The 19538-nt window shown below is 43.3% G+C and overlaps 1 protein-coding gene across 1 annotated transcript in view; it reads left to right on the plus strand.

Moving 5' to 3' along the window:
* The first annotated feature begins 521 nt into the window (after window positions 1-521).
* Window positions 522-19538, plus strand: part of ephb6 (eph receptor B6) — a 33937-nt gene continuing 14920 nt past the window's right edge. The window contains exons 1-5 of the mRNA XM_076109493.1: window positions 522-627; window positions 10372-10436; window positions 15354-15626; window positions 17191-17360; window positions 17464-17759. Coding sequence (XP_075965608.1) covers window positions 522-627; window positions 10372-10436; window positions 15354-15626; window positions 17191-17360; window positions 17464-17759 — 910 coding nt within the window. The remainder of the gene's footprint in view (window positions 628-10371; window positions 10437-15353; window positions 15627-17190; window positions 17361-17463; window positions 17760-19538) is intronic.

Consider the following 19538-nt stretch of genomic DNA (forward strand, 5'->3'; position numbering starts at 1 on the left):
AAAATGCAAGTTAGCACAACGTCGAGACATGTGAGGGATGCCACAGTCTGCCAGCCGGCCTCGCTGAAATTTGTGCTCGGCATTTTGAGGAGAGCTGGAACTGATGTCGTTAGATGTGTCTAGACAGTTGTTTTAGAGACCAAACAAACTTGTTTATTAATTTGTCCACCTCCTTTTCCCTCTGTCAGTCTCTCTTGTTGACTCTGCCTTGCTTTCTCTCTCTGTCTTTGTTTCTCTCAAATAAAAAAATAAAAAAACCTCTCCCACTTTCCTCCTCCCACCCCGTCTCTCTGACAACAGTGTTTTGTTTACTTCCTCTATTGGCAGTGTACTTATTGTATGTGCTGCTCTGTAAATATCTTTCTCCTTCCCTCACCCATCCACCCCCCTATCCTCCCTTGCTCTCTCTCTCTCTCCCTCTCTCAGATAAAGGGAGCAAACAGACTCCACCCCCTCTCTCACCCCCCTCTCCCTCTCCCTCCCTAGCTCTGTCACACATACTCACTCTATCTCCTTCTTTCATGCTCTCTCCCTCCCTCTCTCTCTGTCAGTGTCATTCTGTAGTGGAGATGTGGAGTGTCTTTCTTTCTCTCTGTCTGTTTTTTCAGCCCAATTCAGCTGAGGAAGGTAAGAACTAAACTTTTACTTGGTCTTAAATTCATTGTTGCCTTGCGCGTGTTTACGAGAGTATAGCGGGAAGGAGAGTTTCCACAGCACTCCCATCATGTGCTCATAATGAGCCTACAAGTGAAGGATGGAGACTTGGTATGCGTCTGTAATAGCTCTCTAAGAATGTGGCTCTCTGGGAATGTTGGCCACTTTGAGGATGTGTGAAACTGTGGCAAGTAGGGGCGCAACAACACAAGAAAGTCTGATTGATTCTCAATTCCTGGGGCCTCACATCCAGCTTGGGACCCCCTGAATAATTACCCCCTCCCTCCCCCCCTGCTCACACAGTCCGGCGTGCGTTCATTTTGTGTGCTGTGTCTGAGTGCATATGTGTGGATATGCATATGTATGCAGATGCTTGCGAGTGCCACTGGCAGCAAATCAGATAGTACTTTGTTGGCACGGATGTGCCAGGTGCGTGCCGGGGCCAATCAAGCTCCCGCAACAAAAGAATATGGAAATGAGGCGGGAGACAAATGCAAAATAAGTTGCATCACCCATTTCTCTTTCACATATTAACCCCTGTGTCACTCGTGGTCTCGCGTATGTGACAGCCGGAGAACCCTGCCCCCTCTAAGGCACTCTTATCAGTGTGGCCCCCTCGTCTCCAGTCTCCTCAGCGAATGTGCTCCGCTCTTAACTCCACACACTTTGTCTGTATAGGCTACTTGGACATTTTGGAGATCTTAAAGAGTGCAAAAGTGAGTGGAGTGAGTGAGTCAGTCCGTAATCAAAAGAGAGACTAAGAGACTGTCTGGAAAAGCTGCTAACCTGATATTAATTTGATGACTCAAGCTGCCTTTAAATGTATGTGTGTATACATTTGTACATATGTGTGTGTGTGTTGTTATAGGTGCTTCCCATACATAACTTCAGCTCCTTGGTTTCAGCAGGCAGCACACAAATTACTTTCAAAGAATCTGGCTGCATGTTGGAAAGAGCTGCACCTGTTCACGCTCATCTCCCATCGGCTTTAGTTTACTGCGAGGTGTGTGTCAGTAATAGTCTTTAACAGAGGTAACTTATACGTCGGCCTCATGCCACAGATTTGTGTTTGTAACAGATGGCCTGGACTAAGATGAGACAGAATGATAGAGCGGGAGAGAGGCTGCACAGCGTTACTGGCCTACTGACTGACTGTTTGTGTAATTGAAATAGAGCTCTTCATAATACAGTATTAACCCAATAGCATGGACGTCCATACAAATCCACATAAATTGAACCATATAGTTATGTCACGAAGGGAGGATTTGGAGTCTGCCTCGGGTTTGATTGCAGTAAATGACGTGTCTGTCTGGACTGTCTGTCTTTCTATTGTTTATTGTCTGTCTAATGCTTATGAAGTATGTCTGTGTACCATAACAACCCCTATTCTTGTATACTTTCACACCACAAATCATAAGGAAGTGTCATTTTAAGCCTTAAATTCTTGCGGGGAAGAGTATGAAAGCTAGTTTTCTGCCTCTTTGCATGCAGACAAACTGCAGAGTGTGAGTGACAGGGTGTTTGATTTATCACTCTCGCTAGCTGACTGTGTAAGTGTTGACACGTTCGCCCACATGCATTGTTGATGTGAGGTACTGTTGAGAAGCCACATGGCTGGCCTCTAAATTGTTGGATCTGTATCGAGGATTGCGTGTTCACTGTTCACATTGGATTAACACACCGCACTGAAGGGGGGGGGGGGGGGGTCTGTGCAGGAAGCACACCTGATGCCCCTCAAGCTCTTCCCATCATGGATGAGTGGTGATGCTCACTGAGCATATCCTGAAATTAACCTTCAATCATTAATAGAACTTCTGTCATACACTGAAAAAGGGTATTGAGTCTGATTTTGCCAAAAGGCAACAGGCTGCACAAGCTGTAGACTAAATGTTTAAATCAGTAACTAAACTGATTAAAATGCAAAAATTACTTTCTCTGTAAAAAAATTCTAATTAAATCCAATCAAGTGAAAAAAAAAAATGCAGGTGTTATCTGCAGTGGTGGAAAGTATAGGTAAATATTCAAGTCATTATGTAACCTTTTGAGTATTTCACTTTTACAATATTTTCGACTTGTAACATTGCTCCTCTGCATTTCAGGAGGGGGGGGGGGGGGGGGGGGGGGCATGAGCTGTATTTAACATTGTGAATATTAATATAGCAGCAGACAAATACTACATTTAAAGATATAGAGTAGTAATGTCTACCTGAGCTGAGAATGAACTCGCTCTCCCTCTGTGTGTGTGTTGTTAAGTTAACCAAGCTTCTTGTTTCCTGGTTTACACAGCCGGGCTGCTTTTAGTGCACGTGAGCGTGCCCCAATGCTTAGCTTATGGCCCAACCACGTCGTTGCACCGCTCTCCTACGGCGGTTATAGAGCTGATAATGACGTCCCGGCTGAGAGCGTCGTCGCAGAAGCGTAGCACCCTCCTTCTGGTTACCTTTGAGTCGCCGTTGACATGTTGAGGGCCGTTGAGAGGCAATCGAAATGCTCCCAAAACTCGGATCTTCTACCTTTCAAGCTAAATTAGGGTTAGGTGGCTGCTGAAAGTAGAACACATAACATCTGTAGAAGACGACTTTGGAAGTACCGGTCATGTTTCACCTCTTTTGGTAGAAGCTTACCACCTTCAGACACATCTGCTCCTGCGCCAAGCTACCAACTCCCAAACCTTTACTGACATAAGTAACTGTAATAGATTTGCTGATTTTCAAATTTTGAATCCCCTATACTACCAATTACTGGAAAAAGTAATAATTTTATTGAAGCCAATAATGTTACTGCCCAACACCAGTGGTGTCCTGGGGCCCCTTGACATGTTTTAGGTATTCATGAGTTATTGGCATTTCCATTTCCCCTCTAGCTCAACTTCTCAGATGGTTTCACTTAAATAGCTGTTTTTGGCCTAAAGAGGTAAAAACAACACAATATTTCACACACAAAAAACCCAAAGACCAGATAAAAGTCTAAAAAATGAATACAAGCGTGTTTTGCAGAACTGCTACTTGGGCATTGATGCATCAGTTTTATTGATATAACATTACCCTTAGTCCAACTAAAAGTGGCCGATAATGAGATCCATATTTGGAAGTTTTAACAGATCTGATAACGGTAGTGTTACATTGGCCGCCAGTATTTTATAAAATACATGTAACACAAACAAATCATTTTGATCTTTTTAATTACATTAAGTATTGTGGCCAAGATGCATGCGAAGCTGGACATTTTACTGTTAAAAAATCAACCTGTCAGCTTTGTACATTTAAGTTAGATTTTTGAATGCCGGACTCACTGATTACACTTATCACTTATATTGGAGTATTTTTACATTGTAGCACTGGAACTTCAAATGAATTAAAGGATTTTCCACCACTGGTGACCCCCACCCACCGTACAGAAATGAAAAAAAGACACCAGGCTGTGTATACTTTCAGCCATGTTGACGTTCTCACTTTAAGGTCAAGTGGGCCATCTTTCCTGCTGTCACTTTCCTTCTGGCTTTAACTGGATATTAATTAGGCAGATTACGATCCTTTATCCTGGGTGTAGTGAGACACTTTTTCCGGACACGATGAATTGGAGATAAGAAACTAAAGGGCGTGCTTGTCACAGTGGGAGTGCAGCAGGGCGGATGCCACTAACAGCCCTAAAAAGCTCTCTTCGAGTCCCTCTTGCCTGCATGTGCACCGAGCTGCAGAAAGAGAGAAACCACATGTTGGTGTTGAAGTGGAGGAAGCAGCATCCCCATCATTGACACTGCAGCACTACACTGTGACCCGGCTTTATTTTTAGCATGTCATTTTTAAAAGCAACATCATTTTCTGTAGCTGTTGAGAGCTCCGTAATTCCTCAAATGAATCACATAACTGCCATTTGAGTTATGAGAGGTTGAAGCCGTCAGGCGGCTGCGAGCCAAGACTCTCTGCTTTGAGTCAGTCAGTGTCGGCGCAGATAGTGTCATAGATAATATGCGCCTGTGTGGACGGGCAACGAATTAGAGCCAAAAATGTAATTGAAAGATGAATGTGTGGTATGGACTGCTGCGACAGAGGAATGTAGTTTGGCGTTTTGGATTTCACATTAGAGCTGCACTTGGCAGTTTGCATGTTGGCTTTCGACTAAGCAGCACGAGAGCAAAGTTTGATTGTTGAAGGCTTCACTATTCACAAATGACACAATGAGATGACAGTAAAGTGATCTCCTCTCAGATTTACATTCCTTCTCCTTAGTGGCTGTTGAGGGTGGAGATGGTGATGGAAATATGTTTGTAGCAGGTTCTGTTTCTGATAAGTAGGATCTCAGTGCTGTTGAGGAGAAACTTTTGTATTTTCCTTTTATATTTATAGTTTATGTTTCCACTTTGCACAAATTACGCTCATAGGTGCAAACTTCTCTGCTGTAACACTGTTGAGGAGTTTTGTGTTTATTGGGTCTCAATTAATTTGGCTTCGTTCTTGACAAATCCATGCATTCCTAGGCCTAAAATACACAACGCAATTAGTCTAAACTGTTTTAAAATGAAATGTCCTCTGATCAAAAAAGAGGAGAGTGAAGTCTAGGAATATACCTGAACAGGTTTAAACAATGGTTTGACAGTATTTTGGGAAGTAGACTTACTTGCAGAGAGTTAGATGAGAAGATTGATTTGATTACACGCTCCAATGTCTATATGGTAAATATGGTACCACAACTTAGCTTAGCATAAAGGCTGGAAACAGAAGAACACAAATAGCCTGGCTCATATAACAAAATCTGCCTATCTGCACCTTTAAGGCTCACTAATTAACATGTATATAATTTGTTTAATCAAGAAATACTCAGGCACATGACGAGCCATAAATCCAAAAATGGTCATTGTTATATTTCTGTTTTTGTACGGATTAAAACAAACAATATTTTGTGAGTTTTAGAGGGTGCCCCTCTGTGACTTTGCAGTCCGCCTTTGAGGGTAGCCGTTGGGAACAACGTGGTCAGACAACACGTAATATGAACTAGTTCCTTTCTAATATAACCCTGCCCTGACCCATGGTACGAGAGTGAATAAGCATATTTTCCAAACTGTCAAACTGTTCCTTTAAGATGTAGTTCCTGGTAAGATGGTAACCTTACCTGTCTTATTTTTGCAAACGTCTTGTAATCAAGCATGAGAGTCAGTTTTGGTTAAATGTTCTCCTGCCTGTGCCCAGGGGCGTTTCTAGGATTGAAAGAAAGGGGGGGCTTAGCCCCAAGGGGAGTGGCATGTTTGCGCACAATTTGTTTTGGGGCCCATTTGGGGCCGCGGATATCCATTGTTTCAGACAGTTCATAGATTGGTTCAATCAGAAAGAGTGTGATTTTGCTCTGTAGTTTTGCTTGCATTCAGTATATGATAACACAAGAGACAGAATTTGACGGTCATAGTGAAATTTGACAACACAAATATGAACTTTTCTCAAATAAAGAATATCCGCATCACTCCCAAATCCTAATTCTTAAAGGGACCGCACACAATGGATGGAGAATGGACCTGACAGCGTCAACTTTATATCGTTCAGTATGATGTTAGGCTATTGGATTGTAATTTGAAGGGGGAGAAAACATACAAACCAGAACGCACGCACATATGTAGCATGTTAGAGTTATAAATAACTTGTCCATGTGAGAAACAATAGTTTAATTTAATGACATCACCAAAATAAAATTATTATTATTATTATTTTTTTTTAAAGCCAATAATGCCAAATTATTTGGGGGGGCTGAAGAACATTTTAGGGGGGCTTCAGCCCCCCTAAAATGGGCCTAACGACGCCCCTGCCTGTGCCTGTTGCTGCCTGTTCAGCGACACATTGCAGGCGTTGCCCTGTCATCTTACCTGGCTTAAGTGCTGTTTGTTGCAGCTGCACTTTCATTCAGCATTTCATTCAGAGATCTTTTGAAAACTCCCTTTGACGTGTGCATGCTTATTTCTGGAATCGGGTTAATCCCCCTCTTTCCTCACTCCTCCACACTCCACCCTCCTGCTCCCTCTCTGTCTTGGCGTATCACGCTCTCTTTGTGGTTGTTTGTAATGATGGTTTGGTGGAGGCCTTGTCCTTGACTGACTGTCTGTGGGTGCGGAGCATCTGGAGCGTGTATAGAATGGGTGGAGATGGGTGGATGAGTGGACAAAAGACAAAACACGATCTGATCTGACCGCTGCTGAGAACGCTTGCAGCCATTGCGGGAATTTTTGGTGGAAATGTGTGTGTGTTCCTGTAGCTTGCTGTTACCTGTGAGCTCCGCGACTCTGTGTACACTTTGCAGGTACATTTACTCTGGTGTTAAGGTATTTTACACACTCACAGCCCTCTAGTCCGTGTTAATATTTACACCGAAGTTCTTTGCTGGAATTCAGGGGGGGCTCTATTGCCTGGAAAGTGTGCGGTAATGTAGCATACATCCACCGTCAGAGAGGCGTGACATGAACAACAGCACTACACTTGGCGCTGGAGAGTGTCGGTGCATGCATGGCCACACAGAGAGGCAAAGTGTTGGGCAAAGAGAGATGGGATGGAGAGAGGGTCACTTAGCTGAAGTGAACACTCCAGCGGCAGGGGGGACAGTCGTGAACTAATGCAGGACACCTCTGCACAATAGAAAAGAGCTTTTACACCAACGCCACACACGGAGAGAGAGGGGTAAAGCATGAAAGAAGCACATTCAAATGCAGAAACACAATCCTCTCATCCTCTTCTCATTCCTGTCTCATAATCCTGCCTTTTTCATTCTTTTGTCTCCTCTTTTTCTCTCTTCCAGTATCAAAGCATTCTGAAACAAAACAGCAGATCTGACATCAATAATGGAGCATAGCCTATCTCCTTATTACGTACAGAGATGCCTACCCTGCTGTCACTTTTTAGATGAATAATACACACATGCAGAGAGAGATGAAAGGGACAAGGGGACAAGATGGAGGTAGAAAAGGGGGGGAAAGGTATGGCGAGGAGTGAATAAAAGACCAGAGTGGAGCAGGGAGACGTGAGAGACAGCGTGCATTAACACAGCACTCAGGTCCAGATTGCAGACTCAGCACTTCTCCAAACTGTCAGGGACAAACTTTGAGTGTCTTGGCCCTCAGATGGACCAATAACAGAGATGCTGTAGCGCAGTTCTCTGAGAGTTAAATAAAGGGGCTTTTACTGCCCAGTGGACCTGGTAGAAATTGTCCCTCTCTTTTGTTCAACTTTGTCGCGCACACACACACACACACACACACACACACACACACACACACACACACACACAAGAGCCGGTCATGAGGCCTCAGCTCAAGCTAATCCTTGAGAGGTGTGTCTAACACAGCACTCAACGCTTATCTTAGGATGTAGAGGTGAATTATTCAACATACTAATGTCACGCAATGAGACACGCATGAAGCTCTTTGAACATTGCTCCATGTAATCCTCATGTACAGGTCAGGTTTTCCTCAGAAAGAGCGGAACAACGTGAGGACCTGGGGTCCCCAAGGCCTCACGACAAGAAGCTAAATAGTAGAGGCATAAATATTAATGTCAAAATAGTTTGCTGTGTATTAGTTATGCATGACTCTGCCCCGAAGCTCAGGGTTAATTGAATTTGGAATGACACGTTGGCAGCATTTGTGTGTGTGTGTCCTTGTCTGATATAAATAGGATTGTGCTTAATGAGGTCAGAATGCATGATATGCGTTTAATGCATATGTTTGTACATATACAAATAATTGACTATTTTTGACAAATGAAAGATCATGAAAATGATCATGAAGTTGAATCATCACCTCTCTAACATTAGGACTGTTGTATTAGACTGCATTCGTTTTAGCTATAGGTGTACCTAATTAACTGGCAACCAAGCGTACCATTCTGTTACAGATGTAGCAAATAAAACAGGAAAAGTGTGCCACTAATGGAAATCACCATTGTTGTGAAAACATTTAAACATCCTGGCTTTGTGGATTTAGTCTTCTCCTTGTTGCTGATTTTGTCCTGATCGGCTCTACGACTCCAGCCGCCAAGCTGTCCAGACATAAGCACTAAAAACTATTTATTTCAATGCCCGTGGCTGCATGTAATCCTTACCTGTCACAGTCCATTTGTGTACTTTTCTTGATACAATTCATATCACTCCACAATCCTGGAGGGATCCTGCATGGAAAATGTGTGAATTTAGAAAGATTGACATCAAGACAAGCCAGTGGGTGAAAACAGATAGACAGACTGGAGGCTTGTAAAAGGGAAAAAAAAGAAAGAAGGGAAATGAAGGATTGGAGGACAGACTTGCAGGGTCTTGCAGGGTCTCCATCTGTGAGTGTAATCCGTAGAAAAAAAAATCAGTTTACAGCACGGTCAGAGAACAGATGGGTGGGGGTGAATTTATGTCATAAGCCACAAAAGATATCAGTTTCTTGTTTTTTGTTTGATTTATTGAGAAGACAGAGGGATTCAGTGTGAGTGCGCGAGCCTGCAAACCTGAGAAATAAAAAAAATGTAGCTATCTCAGTGAATCACTGGCTTTGTGGCGAGACAGGGTACCTTTTCAAATCCCATCCTGTGTGTGCGTGATGATTATGTAGATAATACTTTCCTGTCGCTCTTTGTCTGCTTTTCACAGAGAGAAATAAATCCTTCTTCGTCTCCGGTGGAAGATTATGTGATGTCAAACGGAAATGATGGCATGAAAATTGTATGACAACAATGAGAAGAATTATTTATTTGTAAACAAAGGCGGATGGCGTGTGCGTGTGTCTCAACAGCCCTTTACGTGATTAGTGTTGTGCTTGATGAAATCCGGCACTGCATACTTTTGTCCATTAACTCCATCTGTGCGAGCATCCGAACCTGAAGTCGTTTGCATTTGCCACCTCTGTGTGCATGAGAAACGCTGGCTTGCGTTCAATCGGCGGCTCCTCAACAGAGAACCGAGCACAGACTTTGCCAGACTGAAGGAACACCACGGTTTTGGAATACTAATGGAAAATTCAAGGGCTTCAGTTTTGTGTGGGAAGCTGCCATGTGTCAGCACGCAGCACTCAGCATTAAAGTCACTTGGTGTGTGTGTGTGTGTGTGTGTGTGTGTGTGATCTTTATGCCAGCTTGCTTTTTAAAGCACTTAAACCTAAAAGCAAATTATGGGAAAATACACTCCAACATGAAAATGTCTATTCTCGTGCTTTCCCTCTAAATCACTGGAAATGAGCAAATGTCTGTTAATACCTAACACGATGGTTCCCTCTGGGACACAAGAAGCATCAGCTTGCTAAGTTTCAACAAAAAGTGACAGTAACTGTTATGGCCTTTTAAAGTTGGAAAATGTGACCTTTCATCACGGTGCCCCATCAGGTCAATCAGTTACATTCTTTTAAACACCAGAACATTGTGCCAAACTGCATCGTCGCTCAGAATCGGTTATTAGGTTTGACAGGTGCACACAGCTGGAGCGCTCCCTGCTTTTATGGCATGGGGGAGAGAATCAACCTGGACTTGTTCCTCAGACCAGTAAAAGGTTAAACGACTGTTAACCCTAAAAACAGGACTTCACAAAGTCTGTCTCAACTTCAGCATTGCTGGAGCAGATCCAAATTTTAGCTCTTTAGTTTTAACACTCACTCTGTTCTGGTTTAAACTCTTGAGCAGCAATCAATAGCATTAAATGGAAAGCTGTACTTGTTTGTCTGTTCTTTTTCTCACACTTTGTCCTTGTCTCTGCTTCCTTTCCTGTCAGTGATGCTGCTGGACACAACAGAGTCTACCTCCGAGCTGGGCTGGACCACCTATCCAGACACGGGGGTAAGCAGACCTCGCTTTCTCTAGTGCTCTCCAGCTGTTGGAAGCATTAAAGCAGTCATGTTGGGGGCCAATCAAATGTGTTGCGCACATGTTACACATGGTTACGTTTTAAGTGTGCTCTTATAATCACATTCTTTGTTGGGCTTTGTGTTGTGACTCTAATGAGGGATTAAACACAAGAATACATTTCACATTATTTTACAAAAACGGTCCTGTTAGGTAACTGATGCAGAGGTAAACAGTCAACATAATCTGATGATCATTTTCTTGATTAATCAATTTATTTATTAATCAGAAATAGGGAGACATTCGCATCACCAATTCCTGGAGCCTAAGGTGATGTACTCAAATTTTTTTTCTGACTACCGGTTAAAAATATATTCAGTTTACGATAATTTAAGACAAAGGAAAGCGGCAAAGTGTCACATTTAAGCTGCTAGAACCATCAGAGGTTTGACTTGAATTGTTTGTTTATTAGCAGGGCTGCCTCCTCTTAGCCGATTAGTCAACTAATCGGTCTTTAGTCGTTTTGTTAATGCATCTCTGGTTAACACAAGATTTAAAGTGGTGCTGTTGTGTGGTTCTTTGTGGAGAAACTCAGTTTTACACATCTGTCGACAAAATTGTGTGACTATTAGTCCACAAAGAATTTATTTCATCCTAGGACAGCCCTATTTATTAGGTTAGTGCCGGTCCTGTAATTATGACAATTTAGTGATGGGTATAATCAGAAAAAAAAAGACTTGTCGATGAAGAATAACCACGTCTGTGCATCTTAATCAATCTGAACTGATATTATAACTAAATTACATATCAATTTCCAAGCTGGGTTTTTCAAAAATAACATTTATGCCAAGATCTCTATCCTCTGCTCTGTAGATGTGTTGATTCAAGCTTACACATCCAAGCTCTTAAAAGTCTCTTTACGATAGAGACAGACATCCACACATCAAAATCAAACGTGACTACTGTCGTGTCGTTTTGCTTGCTGGCACATTTTTCAAGGCTGCACTGATTGCAATGATTCAAATAAACAGCAGGAATAAACAGCAGGCCTCCACTAAACAGTCTCTGCTATTTTTGTTGTGGACATGTCATTGCTGCAGACAATTACAGTTTGCAGAAAGTTACAGATCTCAGATCAGGAATAAGGATAAACGTTGGTTAAGGGATAAGGCCGGGGTCATTATCTCGCAGGATGTCTGGCATCTGACGTTGATTGGTGGAGCTTTTGGCACACACAGCCTGAGAATGAGCAAGGTCTCACCTTCCCTTCAAGAAATCCTTGAGGGATAAAATGCTTTTTTTTTTCTATTAGTCTGTACTGTGTGTTTTCATCTGTGATGAGATTGCAGTGATTGAACCATAGATCTCCCATTTTTGAGTTGCTTTTTATTTAAGGTTGCCGCATCGCCTTGAGCTGTGTAAATATGTGTGTGTGGGGCTATATGTGTGTGTGTGTGTGTGAGCGTGTGCTTGCGTGACTGTGCTAGGGTCAGCTCCCGGGTCAGTTAAGTTCGTTCATGTGTGAGTGATTGTGGCTCAGTTCTAATATGGCTCATAATTACACACACACACACACACACACACACACACACACACACACACACACACACACACACACACACACACACACACACACATTCTCTTTATTGTCATCATCTTTGAGATTATCAGTCAAACTACATGTGAGAAACTGGAGCACAGAACTTGTACTTGTTTCTGTGGAGGAAATTCCTATGCTATGCCATTTACCCGACCAGTACAGAACAATATTATTCTTATCCTATGTGCAAAACATCTGATGTATAAATTTAGAGTATATCATACAGTGCGTGAAATGAAAACAAGTCATAACTCTTAACGCTACATTTATACACGCTAGTTTTGGCAGACAATTGCGACCAGCTACCGCCAGAGTTTCACATGTTGGCAGCTCAAAAAGTACCAGATGAAAGTACAGTGGTCTCAAAGCAACATCTGGCGAGCATGCACACTCGCATGGAGCCTTTTATCTCACCTTACACTATAGTTTAACTGTATGCGCTGTCATTATCACCCCAGCCTGGCCTCCGTAATTGTACATGATGTTTGATTAATTAGGGCCCCATGTGTGTTAGGAATTCGTGAACCATGATGGCAGCTGCTAATAGGAGACCATCCATTGGATGTGTGTGTGTGTGTGTGTGTGGGGGGGGGGGGGGGGGGGGGGGTAGTGGGGTAGTATGTGTCTGTGTGTGTGTGCTTTCAGCAAGTAGAGCATTTGCATGAGTTCTTTTTTTATGGTCCCTGGATGAGAAGTGGTTCTGAGATGGAGATATGGTTATTTGACCTGGGGCATCAAGCTGAGAGACGTAGAAAGACAGACCAAAAGAGGGGGAGAGAAAAAGGGAGGTTGTGTGTGTGTGTGTGTGTGTGTGTGTGTGTGTGTGTGTGTGTTCTTTTTTTAACCCTTTCCTCACTTTTCTTTTCACATCCCATCTTTTCTTGTGCTTGAGGCTCTTGTTCTGCGCTCTCCTCCTGCTTCTTCTTGCCGTCTCTCCATTCTTTTAATGTACCGACAGGCAGCCCCTCTGCTTCTTTGTCTCTGCCTCTCTCTCTTTCTTTTAATCTTTCCTCCCTTTGCCCTTCACAGTCCCAGAGCCACTAGGTCTCTGCTTCATATTCTTCCTTTCATCTCCCCAACTCAATATCCACTCGGCCGCTTATTTCCCCTCAGTGTCAAACCAGCAGACTGTCGACTTCTTACTGTAGTCTTTTTGCCCTCCCCATGTTTCACACACTACTCCTCCATTGTGTGTTTGCTGTGTGTGTGTGTGTGTGTGTGTGTGTGTGTGTGTGTGTGTGTGTGTGTGTGTGCGAATGCATATGTCTTTGGGTATGTGTACGTGCTTTTCTTTGCTTCTACGTGTTTGTATGTGCGTCCGGGGCCTTGCCCCTCCCAGTGCTCTGTCACTGGAGAGATTGCGTGGCTCTCTGGCATTTCGGTTCAAATTAAATCACGAAGATGAGTCGTCCCTATTTTTTTCTTCTTTCCAACGCTTCATCCACCCCTCCTCCCCAATCTGCCCCGTTTCCCCCCCTCCCCCCTTTCTTTCTTCATAAGGGAGGGAGAAAATGAGACAGTGACAAATAGGGAAGGGAGGGAAGAGGTGGGGGGTTTGAGGTCAGAAAACAAATGAAAGCTGTTTTTTTTTCACCAAGGTACAGGAGCAAACTGCACGCAATACCACACACAGATACCAGCGGCTGCTCTCTCTACCTGAAAGTCTAAGCCTTTTGCCACATGGTCAGGCTTTTGCTGCAGCCACATCACACACATACACTCTCTGTTTACTACTCACCCACTTTTCTCTCAGCCCCTGCTCCCCATCTGCATCCCTTCATCCCACCATGTGCTCTCTGTTGTTCCCTCCACCCGATTCCTCTCATCCCCATGTCTGACAGGGAGTGAATCACGGCCCGGGAGAGAGAAAACTGTCCTTTCACTCCATTAGACTGACAGCGCCTCAGACTCTTTCTATCTGCTCACTGATCTTATCATTATTCCAATTGGACCAAATATGAATGCACTCCCTCATGTGTGATGCTACAAAGGTTTCTGTTCATACTGGCTGTCAGAACCACACAGAGAAAGAGACATGAGCACGCAGAGATACACTAACATGCACAAACACAGAAACACACACATACTAAATGCACTCTGATAGGGTGTCAGGACCTTTTGTCTATTGCCATTGTTGCACAGAGAATACTGATGATGAGGCCTAATGCATAATTCCTCTGTGTTACAACAGAAAAGGCCCTGCTTGTCACTTAGGGCTACACAGGCTTAAAGCGGAGCCTTTTCATCCTTGGAGGCACCGTACTGTATAATTGGTGAAACTAAACCCCTCGCCTACATTTACATTTTGACTCAACTGACGGAGTCTCATTCAGAGCCGTGTCTCTGCGCTGCTCGTTTTTTCTCTCTCCATGAAGCTACAAAACTCATGCCCCAATCCATTTGTGCATCTAGAAGTATTCAGAATCCCTAAAATGTGACAGAATCTGCTCGTTTTATTACACAACAGCTGCCACAAGTCAGACACACAAGTGTCTGCCACCTGTCACATGTGAACAGTGATACACATGCAAATGCCAAACTAGTGCAAGAGAAAAACTAACCACCTGTCACATTATGAAACTGAATTATTGTTATTATAATACATAATTATACTACTGTAACACATTCAATTGGGAAATACCAACATCATCTATTTATATTAAATATAACTCTCTCTCGCACCATAAACAGTAGACACATGAAACTGAAATGATCTGAATGGTTAGATTCCAGTAGAAGAGAGGAAATGTGTTTTGTTTTTTGGTAGAAATTAATTGTCTCTTGATTATTACAGTTTTGTCTGTTACACTTGAACAAGTGTATGTTCTAAATGAATGGCTCAAGTGATTTAATTAACTACTGGTTTTATAATCATTGATTACCTAATTAGACATAGGAAAGTCTATAGTGGATAACTAGGAAATAGAGATGGCCTACTTCACTGGGGACAGTAAAAGAACAGCTTTTCACTTACAGATTCAATAATAGTGTTTGTGTTATATCAGAACAAATCAAATACTCTATTATACTTATCTCACTAGTGATAAAGATGTCAAACAACAGTGTGTGATATTAGTAAAGGACAGGGCCCACATGTCAGCAACACCGGCAATATGTTCAATATTTACCTTGAGAGATGTAAACTATCTTTAGAGATATAAGGATGAATCTGAACTGTGGACAAACCATAAACACAGCAGGGTTTTTAGAGTTTACACAAGCTTATTCCAGAGCTCCCTGCTTAAGATCATGTTTCTCTTTTACCAAGTTGGGTTTACACAAGCTCATAATATTGTTTCTGTCTCTCTCAGTGGGATGAGGTCAGTGTCCTGGACGACCGGGGGAAGCTCATACGAACCTTCGAGGTCTGTAATGTCAACCAAAATCCCCGTATTCAAGACAACTGGTTGGCTACGCCCTTCCTGTTACGCCACTCTGCTCCACGGGTGTTCGTCACGCTGCGTTTCTCGGTGCGTGACTGCGCCAGCCTTCGATCACCGTCACCCACCTGCCGAGAGACACTCACCCTGTACTACAAACAGGCCGACTCCCAGAGAGAGCTGGAGAGGACCTGGGCAGCTGAGGTGAGGCAAAACCCCGGCCCCAGTTTGAATCCAGATTATTGCAGTTCAACAGACCCTCTTTCCCAGCTATTTACTTCACCAGAAAGAATCATAAAGCAAAGTAAAATGCAATTTCTATTGATGTTGTGCTCATGTTACTCCAAAACTGCAAAACCTTCCATCATCTCACGACAAGGAGTAATTGTATAATCATCCTGATTATTGTTGGGCTTGTCAAGAAAAGCTGAGAATGAAACACTGGTGTGAAGCACATACTTGTTGAGGACTGTGGTTTACAAAATGCTAAAATGTGCCACGGCGGTCTCCGGAAATGTCACTTCAGTCCCACTAATTATATCTTTAAGGCATAAAATATACAACTGTGACCATTTTACACTCATTGCAGGAAGCTCTCTGAACCTCATGTGTTGTCGATGAGGCCTGTCTGACTCACACTGACTGTCCAAAAATGTTTTATTTATTTATGCATTTAGTCACATTGCTAGTCACATTTTGAGCTACCGAGTCTGAATTGCCTGAGCTACATGTGCAGTCGCAGTCACAGTGGGAGGGATGCAGCATTTGTATGAATGCATTTCTTCTTAGGGAAGTGAGATGCTTTTTAAAAATGTAAATCAAAGCCTGATGAGGAATCAGACGAGAGTCACAGAAGAGTCAGGAAGCACTGCAGCGCTGAAAGTCATCACAGGGACTTGAGCACGAACCCCCACTGGGACCTGCATACATACAAGTCAACGTTTACTCTTCTAATTATTCATGTGCCGAGGAAGAATACAACAAAGTCTGAGCTTGTATTTCATCATGTCATTTTCCCTTTTCTTTAAATTCGTTTTTGATTTTACTAGTGCATGTGTCCGTTCGGAACGGGCTGGTTGCTTGGCCTCCGGTATTGCTGCATGCTGTTCAGTGGTGTAACATTTAATGGTCGCCTCAATAAACTACACAGTGTGCACTTCGTAACACGCTACTAGTAAATATGTCCCGTAGATCTCAAGAGCTCACACTCAAAACTGCTCTTCCTTGGGTCCTCAGCAATACATTTGCCAAGCGTGAAGACGATCGGATCAGAAAATGACTAATACATGTGTCCGTAGATCTCCGGTCTCTCTTTCTTTATTTGTTGTTGAATGTACTGTAATGAGCAACAGAGAGCAAGACGAACCCAGCGTGCTGTTTGGGGCAGTAACAGGGGTCCCCTCTTAATACTCTACACAGTGTGTACATAACGCACTACTAATAAATATGTCCCGTGGTTCTAAAGAGGTCCACTCGACACTGCACTTCCTTGAATCCTCAGCAATACACCCGCCAAGTGTGCAGTCGATTGGATGAAGGGCTATTGAGTAAATCGAAGGACAGACATGCAGACAGAGACTCCTTCCATTTTAGTTAGATACACTGTATGTTTCCTATCAACCAGCTCATTTTAACATCCATCGTCTTCCTTTTATTGACCTCTGTCCTTCCTCTCACACATTCCCTCCATGCTAATTTGTTTTCTCTTGACCGCTAATTATGTTTCCCTCCACCGGCTGCTGTCCACGCTGTTCTTTCCTCACCACAGCCGTCCAACGGAGAGAAGGACACCAGGGAGGGTTGGGTGAAGATCGACACCATCGCGGCTGATAAGAGTTTCTCCAAGGTGGAGCCCAGTTCACCTCACCAGTATCAGCCCAACAGATACAGCCGAATCAACATCAAGACGCGCAGCTTTGCCCCACTCACACGCAATGGGTAATCATCACTGTGTGCTTCACTATGTTGCTCGTGTTTTACTAACATTATCACTCCCAAGGGACTAAATGTCCCCCATCTTAACATATGACCCTTGTTTCAGATTCGTCCTGGCTGTCGTTGACAGTGGAGCTTGTGTTTCCCTCATGGGTGTGTCAGTCTTCTATCGGCGCTGTCCGGCCACCAGCGTGTACTTGGCATCCTACCCTGCAACTCCCTCAGGGGCTGAGCCGACTGCCTTAGTTCCCCTGAGCGGGACATGTGTCCCCCACAGTAAAGCACAGGGAGGCACGCCCCCTCGAATGCACTGCAATGCTGAAGGGGAGTGGATGGTTCCTGTAGGGGGATGCGTCTGTGATGAAGGCTATGAGCATAACCTCAATGGATCTGCCTGCTTGGGTAAGTCAAAGAATATACTGATCGGCCTGATTCCTCATCGTGTTCATTTCACTTCCCGTGTAAAGTAGCTACAGTACATCAGCCTTTTTACAATAGTTTAAAAAGCAATTTAGTAATGCACCTCGGTAACTCTGGTGAGACACATCAAAGAAAGAATTGTTAAAATTGATTCAGCAAAGGACGAGATATGGTTAGACTCTAAAGACACCGGCTCCTACACTTCCCATCATGCAGCTCAAAGTTACAAAGCATCATACAACAGTTTTCACAGGTGGAGTAGAGCCGGCATGTTTTTTCAAAAACTTAAAAGTATATCATTTGTCCAACTTATTTTGAGTTTTTCCGTCTATGGCATTGAATCCAAAAGAGTATAGTTAACTGAGGGGGCAACATGACATGCAGTGGATCAGATAGATAGATAATGTGTTTTATGAATGGATTTCAAGCATTGGCCTATTGCATGCATCATGTGAATTTTGAACAAGTCGTTACAGATAAAATATTCGATTTTTTGCCCATCTTCTAAAGTAGTTTGACTTTCTAATTGAAAATGTGACAGCCCTAATTAACCGTTTCCTGTTTCCTGATCCTTTAATCAGTGAATTTCACCTTTAAATGCACGTATAGTGACTCTGTTCAAGCTCGTTTGAACTAAAATGTATCCAAAAATAAAAACTGTTAATCAACTTTTAGGCCACTCTTGACTTCCTATCAGTTCTCTTCTTGGTATTTGCTGAGATACGTAGCGTCTGGATCAATATTGAGAGGAGCTGCTGTCACTCTGACTGTGTTTGATGTAGAGACCAGAGGGAAACGAGGGCAGGGTTAGTTTGAGATGAGAAGAGGAGAGGCACTATTGTATCCATGCAGTGAATTTTTAGTGATGTAACATTTGCATATATTCTGTAATAAATAGAAAATGGTGAGTAAAATAGAGTTTTACAGGCATACGAAGCTGTTCAATTGGTAATTTACTGCTAGAGTAGAAGAGAGGAGAGGCAATGGTCAGCAATTGCAAAAGTGGTCAAAAACATTTTCACTTCTCAAAGTGTGTGTGAGTGGGGGGGGGGGGGGGAGAAGTAGAAAAGAATTTGAGAGATGTCCAGACGGACAGGAAGGGATATCAGGAGAGAGCAGGAGGAGGAGGAAGGAGAGGAAGAGAGGGAGAGAGAGCCACAGTGAGAGGGAAGTGACACATTTAGGTCATGGCGATGTAAAGGCCACTCGTCTGTGAACAAGTGACAGAAACCGCAGGGGGAGAGAGGGGGAGTGTAGGGAAAACAGGGAGAGGTGGAGGGAGAGTGAAAGATAGGAGGATGCAAGTTAATGACTTAACAGAGCAGGCAAAACAACGTTAAAGTTGGGAAGGCAAAAGAGTGGATGATTGTCTCTTTGTGCGAATAAGTGATTATGCTCAAGTGTCTCTTGCTGCATGGCTGATGTGCGCTTTCCACATACGTCTGTAAAATGCCGGGATTATAGTTTAAAAAAACGAAGCCCACCAGGAATTTCAATGGCCATAATTGCTCAGCTCCCTTGCACAGGGGCCCTCAAAGTCTAACTACCTCCAGCACAATTAATCCTCCAATCCTGCCAAGTCAGCTGTGAAATGTGTTCATGCTTACATCTGCACTCGGCCGGCCACTTCTACTTGTCTGCATTTGATTGATATTTACTGACAAATCACCCCTCGACACAGCTCAGCCTGCCGGAGCAAAGGCTCCCAGTGACGGTCTATGAATGATCTAACACATTGCTGCCCACGCTGCTCCGGCTTTT

This window comes from Anarhichas minor, unplaced genomic scaffold (assembly GCF_050575085.1).
Source record: "Anarhichas minor isolate MPS153535 unplaced genomic scaffold, ASM5057508v1 ptg000041l, whole genome shotgun sequence".
NCBI lineage: Eukaryota > Metazoa > Chordata > Actinopteri > Perciformes > Anarhichadidae > Anarhichas > Anarhichas minor.